We start from the raw sequence: 8,908 nt of genomic DNA, 5'->3' as shown, positions 1-8,908 counted from the left end.
ATGCAGTTATAAGAGAGCTCGCAGCGCCTCATCTTTCCATCACCTTTCGAAACTTTTATTGCTGTTTATCAACATGAGGACCAAAGTTGTGCAAATGAAAGTCAAAGAAGCCATTATGAGACTGAGAAACAAGAATAAAACTTAGAGACATCATCCAAACCTTAGGCTTACCAAAATCATCATTAAGAAGAGAGCATTGGTGAGCTTACTAAACGCAAAGGGACTGGCAGGAAGACCTCCACAGCTGATGGCAGAGAAATCCCCAAACAACTGTCAGATCAGAAACACACTTCAGGACTCAGGTGTGGATTTGTCAATAACCACTGTCTGCTGAAGAATTAATGAACAGAAATACAGAGGCTACACTGCAAGATGCAAACCACTGGTTAGCTGCAAAAATAGGATGGCCGGGTTACAGTTTGCCAAAAAGTACTTACAAGAGCAACCACAGTTCTGGAAAAAGTCTTGTGGCCAGATGAGATGAAGATTAACTTATATCAGAGTGATGGCAAGAGCAAAGTATGGAGGAGAGAAAGAACAGCCCAAGATCCTGGGGATGTTATGGCCTGGGCATGTATGGCTGCTGAAGGTACTGGTTCACTTATCTTTGTTGATGATACAACGGCTGATGGTAGTAGCTTAATGAATTCTGAAGTGTATAGACACATCGTATCTGCTCAAGTTCAAAGAAATGCCTCAAATCTCATTGGCGGCGGTTCATTCTACAGCAAGACAATGATCCCAAACATACTGCTAAAGCAACAAAGGAGTTTTTCAAAACTAGAAAATGTCCAATTCTTGAGTGCCAAGTCAATCACCCGATCTGAACCCAATTGAGCATGCCCTTTATATGCTGGAGAGAAAACTGAAGGGGATTAGCCCCCAAAACATGAATAAGCTAAAGATGGCTGCAATACAGGCCAGGCAGAGCATCATCAGAGAAGACACCCAGCAACTGATGACGTCCATGAATCGCAGACTTCAAGCAGTCATTGCCTGCAAAAGATATGCAACAAAATACTAAACATGACTACAATGTACATTTACATGACATTGCTGTGTCCCAAACATTATGGTGCCCTGAAATGATGGGGGGTAATGTGTAAACACTATTGTGATTTCTACTTGGTGAAACCACAATGTATAAAAATGCCCTTTATTAAAATCTGACAATGTGCACTAACCACATGTGATTTTTTTTTTCTTATTATAAATCTCAAATTGTGGAGTACAGAGGCAAATAAATAAATAAATGATGTGTCTTTGTCCTGAACATTATGAAGGGCAATGTAACAAAAAGACTCTTGCCTCAAATAAATACTATCTTCACCAAAAAAAAATGCGAGAAATTGCCCCAACTGTCCAAAATCTAAGCAAAAGTAGCAGGAAGCACCTCAACTGTTAAATTGTGCAGTCGCTTGCAGTGAGGCTGCTGCTGCTTGTGCTGACGATGGCTGCCACAGTGTACTGCACCAAGGCAAATTTCTTGTACGTGAATACTTGGCCAATAAACTCATTCATTCATTGTACATTTGTTCTCTGTCCTAGTGTCAGCAACAAGATTCTTACTGTGATATTCTATTGGTTTCATGGGAATTGGCCAAGTTACTGCATCACAATTCAAATTGTGCAAGCAAAGTAGTTAGTGTAATTTAAGTTATTTTTTAAGGAGGACAAAAGGTTGATAATGGAGCAAAGAATGGATGGAATCTGAGCTCCTCGTGAAAGTTTCAAGAGCATATCTTACCTGTGCAAGGGTCAAACAAGTGATTGACTTCCAAATCAGTAAATGTACTGAAACAAACAAGACATTTAAAAGAAGATCGTGTGGTTGAATTTCTCTCATCATTTTCAATTTTTCTGCGCATAACATCCAGCTTGTATTTCACAACATCCACTAGCAGCTTATAGTTGATGTGGTAATAATTATGCCTGGAACTCTTCCCATCAGGACTGGTTACCACTCGAATGTGGCTCTTAATAAACTTATCAGATTTCAGCGTGTTGAGTACAGCTCGGAGCTGCTTTTTCTCAAACTTCAGCAATTGTTGAATATCATCCTCCTTCACGCAGGGGTAGTGGACAAGAATGTTCAGGGTGAGGAAATATTCCACTCCATAGAATCCACGCACTATGTATTTTGCCAGGCGTTTTAAAGCTGCAGGAATTTCAGTTATCACTTTTTGACCTTCCATTGTACCTTCCATCAAATCAGAAAATTAATTAAAATTAAAATCAACTTGATTAGCTGAAAGGGCATAGAAATGCAAATTAGTCAGAGTGATACGGTTCTTCGGGCCAATTTGCCCACACCGGCCAACATGTCCCAGCTACACTAGTCCCACCTGCCTGCGTTTGGTCCATATCCCTCCAAACTCATCCTATCCAAGCACGTGTCCAACTGTTTCATAAATTTTGGGATAGTCCCTGCCTCAACTACCTCCTCTGGCAGCTTGTTCCATACACCCACCACCCTTTGTGTGGAAAAAGTTACCCCTCAGATTCCTATTAAATCATTTCCTCTTCACCTTAAACCCATGTCCTCTGGTCATCGATTCACCTACTCTGGAGAAGAGACTGCTTCTATCCAATCTATTCCTCATGATTTTATACACCGCTATAAGATCACCCCTCATCTTCCTGCACTCCAAGGAATAGAGTCCCAGCCAACTCAACCTTTCCCTATAGCTCAGACCCTCTTGTCCTGGCAATATCCTCGTAAATCTTCTCTGTACCATTGCCAGCTTGACCACATCTTTCCTATAACATGGTGCCCAGAACTGACCAAAATAATCGAAATGCAGCCTCACCAATGACTTATGACCTCCCAACTTCTATATTCAATACAATGACTGATGAAGGCCAATGTGCCAGCAGCCTTTTTGACCAACCTTTCTACCTGCGAGTTCACCTTCAAGGAACCATGCACCTGCACTCCTAGATCCCTTTGCTCGACAACATTCCCCAGAGCCCTTCCATTCACTGTGTTGGTCCTGCCCATGTTAGACTTACAAAATAGCAACTCACATTTCTCTGTATTAAATTCCATCAACCATTCCCCAGAACACCCGGCCAATCAATTAAGATCCTGCTGCAATTTTGCCCAACTGTCTGCAAAACCACCCACTTTTGTATCAGCAAACTTGCTAATCTTGCCATGTATGTTCTTAACAAAATCATTGATATAGATAACAAACAGCCCATATATACTCAACATCTACAGCTCCGTCTTCATCGACCTTTTGGTCGTGTCGTCAAAAAACTCAGATTTGTAAGACACGACCTCCCACATACAAAACCCATGTTGACGATTCCTAATCAGCCTTTTTTATGACTACAGATGTGAAGCTCACTGGCCTATAGTTTCCAGTATTTTCCTTACAGCCCTTTTTGAATAGAGGCACAAATTTGCCACACTCCAGCCTTCCAGCACCTCTCCTGTATTTAAAGTGGACATAAATTTCAATCAGGGCTTCCACAATTTCCTCACTAGTTTCTCCCAAATTCCCTGCATTCTCTTTAAAAACTTACAATATGCAAACTAAATGCAGAAAACAATTTTCCCAGGCTGCATGGATGATCCCAGTCTTAAAGGGTATTTTTGATGAGCGTTTTAATGACTAGATTTTTTTTTTTTTTAAATATGAGTCTGCCATCGAATATAGTTTGTAGAAACAAGGAACTGTTAATACACAAAAAGACAAGATGCAGTAACTCAACAAGTTAGGCAGCATCTTGGGAGAACATTGATAGGTGACGTTTCAGGTTTATGGGTAGATAATTTACAGCCGGCTGTCTGAGTTACCCCTGGCATGCACCACCTCCCCACTGCTTACAGCCCCTACTGCCCGTTCCACCCTCAGCTTGCACCACTGGCAGGCAGGACCTTCTGCTGACAGCACCAGCCCACACATTTTCCTCAAGTTACTTCCAGGCCGCACCTGCTGCCTCCAACCGTCACCTGTACCATGGCCGTGACCATTGACTCCGCCGATCCTCTCCTCTTCCCCAGCTGCCAACAGAACAGGCCCATCAACTCACCTGGTTTCCAGGCTCAGTTCTGGACCGAGAGTCTGAGTAAGCCAGAAATGTCACCCAATGTGCTCCAGAGGTGTTACCTGACATGGTGAGTTATTCCTGCACTTTGTATCTTTTTATGTATTAACCAGCAACTGTAGTTGTTTGCTTCTACTACATATACAATGATAATAGCTTACTCAGTTATAGTAGACAATTGGCATTAAACAGACATGATGAACAGACACAACGTAGGGATCCTAGCCATATAAAAACTGCCAAAGTCTTTCAACTTTGAAATTAAATCAACAGTTTTAAACATAGGGTTTACATGAAGTTACATATTTAAATAATACTCAGTAACTCAAAAGAATAAGAACCACAGAATACCACAGAACCTTTCTACATTGAAGAGGAAACTCAAAATAAAAACAACTCACAGATATACAGTCAAAGAAAGGAAAAAAAAATCAATCAATTCAAAAGTATTCCACACAGAAAGTCTGGTAATTAATGTAAGCTCATGTCATCTAAAACACACATAGTGCAGTTTAGCAAATGTTAGACATAAATAAACAAAAGAAAATCACAAATACCAGCAACATTGATTTAAAACAAAATCAAACTCACCAGAAATTATTACTCCTGATTAAGTGCTGTGAAGTAAGAAGCTGATCAAGAAGAGAGGGTGGAAGCACATGAAAATGATTAGATGTTAATCAGGCTAATTAAATCACAATTAAATTGTACAATGAGGTGCAGAAAATGCTCTTTCTCCATGACTTATGGGCAATTATATTATCGCAGTTATTTTGTAATTGAATCTAACCAGTAATCTTCAAAAAATCTTATTGCTGCTTTTCTCACTCCTAGTTATATTTTAACCTGTGCTGCCAGTGCGCAAATTTCCAATCTCAGAAGGTAGGGTAAGGGTAAGGGTAAGGGTAAGGGGGGGAGAAAAATAATGGTGGTATCTTTTTATTCTCTTTTGGGAGATGGGCTTTTGTGGTAAGGACATCACTTACTGACAATTCCTGAATGCCCTTGGTAAGGTTGCAGTGAGGCACCATCATGAGCAGCTGCATTTATTGTGATGCAAGTCTGCCTGCAGTGCTGCAACCTGTGGAGTTCCAGGATTCAGACCCAACAATGAGGAAGGTGCAGCAAAATATTTCTATTCAAGGGCAGTGAATGTCCAGCGTCACTGTTGTAGATGACTCAAGATTTTAAGCAGCAATCAAAGAAGCAGCGGACTATAATTTAAGTGGTACATGCCTACACATTGTGTATTGGGGGTGAAGGAAGTGAATATTCGGAGCAGTGGATAGGGTGTGGGACAAATGGGTTCCACTTCCCTTTGTGGTGTCACACTCCCTACCAGATGCTGGAGCTACAACTGTGAAGATCGTTTCATTACATCTTTACCTGTGGATGCTGGGAAGGCTATGGGATATCAGATGGTGAGTTCCTAATTGTCAGACACCCAACATTTGTCAGAGGTTACGGAGAGAAGGCAAAAGAATGGGGTTAGGAGGGAGAAATAGATCAGACATGATTGAATGGCAGAGTAGACTTGATGGGCCAAATGACCTAATTATTCTCCTATTCCTTATAACCTTATGACCTCTGATATACTGTTGTAACCCAGCACCATACAGGACGGAGTCATAGAGGCATACAGTGTAGAAACCAGCCTGTTGGCTGTACTTGCCCACACCGACAAACATGTCCCATTTACCCTAGTCCCACCTGCCTGCATTTAGCCCATATTCCTCGAAACCTTTCCTATCCATGTACCTGTCCAAATGTGTTTTAAATGCCATTACAGTGCTTGCCTCAACTACCTCCTCTGGCAGCTCGTTCTATGTACCCATCGCCATTTGTGCGAAAACGTTGCCCCTCCGGTTCCTATTAAAACTTTCCCCACTCACATTAAATGTGCATACTCTGGTTCTTGATTCCCGCACTCTGGATAAGAGATTCTGTGCATTCACCTTGTCTATTCCTCGCGTGATCTTTATACACCTCTACAAGAAGATCACCCCTCGGCCTCCTGCACTCCAACAAATAAAGTCCTCGCCTGCCCAGCCTCTTTCTCTATAGTTCACACACTCAAGTCCTTACAACATCCTTGTAAATCTTCTCTGCACTATTTCAAGCTTATCAGCCTACTTCCTATAACAGGGTAACCAAAATCTGAATACAATATTCCAAATGTGGCTTCTCCAACATCTTGTATAACCGTAACATCATTTCATATACTAATCGTATACTAATCTTCTTGATTAGTATAGGTGTCAGAGGTTATGGGGAGAAGGTAGAGGAATGAGGTTAGGAGAAAGAGATAGATCAGCCATGATGGAATGGTGGAGTTGACTTGATGGGCCGAATGGTCTAATTCCACTCCTATTCCTTATGAAGCAACTTCTATACTCAAAACCCTCATTGATGAAGGCCAATGTACCAAAATCCTTCTTGACCACCCTATCAACATGTGACCTCACTTTCAAGGAACTATGTACCTGCACTCCTTGATCCTTCTGCACAACAACATTCGCCAGGGCCCTGCCTTTCACTTAAATATCCTGCCCTGATTAAACTACCCAAAACGCTATACCTTGCATGTATCTGCATTAAACTCCATTAAACATTTCTCAGCTACTCGCCCAGCTGCTCAAGATCCTGCTATAATATTTGATAACCATCTTTGCTATTTGTGATACCATCCACTTTAGTATCATCTACAAACATATTAATCATGCTTTGTATGTTCTCAACCAAATCATTGAAATAAACCCTGAACAGCAATGGGCCTGAGGCTCACCACAGTCACAGGCCGCCACTCTGAAAAGCAAACCACCCATCATCCACTGCTTCCTTCCCTGAAGCCAATTCTCAATCCAGTTGATAAAATCAAACTGCTGGAGTAACTCAACGGGACAGGCAGCATCTCTGGAGAGAAGGAATGGGTGACGTTTCGGGTCTTGACCCAAAACGTCACCCATTTTGTTTCTATCTTTGGTTTACACTATCATCTGCAGTTCATTCATACAGACTCTTTATCGAGTTGGCTAGGTCTCCCTGGATCCCATGCGATCTAACCTTCTGGAGCAACCATGTGGAATCTTATCAAATACCTCTCCCATCTCTGATATCTCCCTACCCTTTCTTGATCCCATCTCTGATATCTCCCTACCGTTACTTGATTTCACCGTCTCCATCACAGGACATCTACTATAAACCTACCTACTTCCACAGCTATCTACTTCCACTTCATCCCACCCTGTCTCCTGCAAAGACTCAATCCCCTACTCCCAATTCCTCCCTCTACGTCGCAACTTCGTCCAAGATAAGGTGTTCCATACCAGGATATCTGCGATGTCCATTCTTTAGGGAATGGGGGTTCCCCTCTTCCATCATTGGTGTGGCCCTCGTTAGGGACTCCTCGATATTCAGCAACTGCGCTCTTGCTTCTCCTCCCCCCAGTCTCAAGAGGGATAGAGTCCCTCTAGTCCTCACATTTCACCCCATCAGCCATCACATACAGCACATAATCCTCTGACATTTTAGCCTCCTCCAACTAGCCACATCTCCACCCCTTTCTGCTTTCCGCAGAGACCGTTCCCTCTGCAACTCCCTGGTTAACTCGTCCCTTCCCACCCAAACCACATCCTCCCCAGGTACTTTCCTCTGCAAACACAGGAGATGCAACACCTGTCCATATACCTCCTCCCTCAACTGCATCCAAGACCCCCTGACAGTCTTTTCAGGTGAGGCAGAGGTTCACTTGAACCTTCTCCAACCTCATCAACTGTATCCGCTGTTCCAGGTGTGGACTCCAAAATATCAGCGAGACCAAGCGCTGGTTCAGCGATGGTTTCGCTGAACACCTCTGCTCAGTCCGCCTAAACCTACCTGATCTCCTGGCTGCTAAAGACTTTAACTTCCCCTCCCATTCCCACACTGGCATATCTGTCCTGGGTTTCCTCCATTGTCAGAGTAAGGCCCAGTGCAAATTGGAGGAACAGCACCTCATATTTGGCTTGGGCAGCTTACACCCCAGCAGTATAAATATTGAAGGTTACACAGAAAAGCTGGAGAAACTCAGCGGGTGCAGCAGCATCTATGGAGCGAAGGAAATAGGCAACGTTTCGGGCCGAAACCCTTCTTCAGACTGATCAGGGGTGGGGGTGGGTGGGGACAAGAAAGGGAAAAGGAGGAGTCTGGGTAAGAATGTGGTCGTACAGTTGGAGGGCAGGAGGGATCACAGATGGGGGACAGTTAGAGAGGAGGTTGTGAAACTGTCTCCGGAGAGAAGAGGAGAACTTCTTCAAGGTAGGCATATCTTGAAGAGATAACGCAGTAGAGTGTACACAGTGTTAAAGAGGGAACTGCAGATGCTGGAGAATCGAAGGTTACACAGAGAAGCTGGAGAAACTCAGCGGGTGCAGCAGCATCTATGGAGCGAAGGAAATAGGCAACGTTTCGGGCCGAAACCCTTCTTCAGACTGATCAGGGGTGGGGGTGGGTGGGGACAAGAAAGGGAAAAGGAGGACAGAAGGGGGTTCGAGTTGTACAGTTTGATGAACACCTCACCCACCCCCACCCCTGATCAGTCTGAAGAAGGGTTTTGGCCCGAAACGTTGCCTATTTCCTTCGCTCCATAGATGCGGCTGCACCCGCTGAGTTGCTCCAGCTTTTCTGTGTAACCTTCGATTCTCCAGCATCTGCAGTATAAATATTGACTTGTGTAACTTCAAGTGACCCTTGCTTTCTCTCTCCATCCCTCCCCATTCCCAGTTCCATGACCAGTCTAACTGTCCCTGATTACATTTTATCTCTGTTTGTTTTGTTATTACCTTCTCCTAGGTAACAATGATCTATTCAACAT

General features: G+C 43.3%; 1 protein-coding gene across 1 annotated transcript; it reads right to left on the bottom strand.

Annotated features, from left to right (window-relative positions):
* Positions 1 to 1,271: 1,271 nt before the first annotated feature.
* LOC129697080 (general transcription factor IIE subunit 1-like) lies at positions 1,272 to 3,195 on the bottom strand. Its single transcript, XM_055635303.1, has one exon. The coding sequence runs from the start codon at positions 2,205 to 2,207 to the stop codon at positions 1,731 to 1,733; it is 477 nt and encodes a 158-aa protein (XP_055491278.1). The 5' UTR covers positions 2,208 to 3,195; the 3' UTR covers positions 1,272 to 1,730.
* Positions 3,196 to 8,908: the final 5,713 nt, after the last annotated feature.

The sequence above is a fragment of the Leucoraja erinacea genome, chromosome 1 (assembly GCF_028641065.1).
Source record: "Leucoraja erinacea ecotype New England chromosome 1, Leri_hhj_1, whole genome shotgun sequence".
Taxonomy (NCBI): Eukaryota; Metazoa; Chordata; class Chondrichthyes; order Rajiformes; family Rajidae; genus Leucoraja; species Leucoraja erinaceus.
Note: the sequence above shows the minus strand (reverse complement) of the source record. Positions and strands in the feature narration are given on the sequence as shown.

Coding starts and splice junctions, on each gene's coding strand:
- LOC129697080 (XM_055635303.1), bottom strand. CDS start 2,207: ATGGAAGGTACAATGGAAGGTCAAAAAGTGATAACTGAAATTCCTGCA.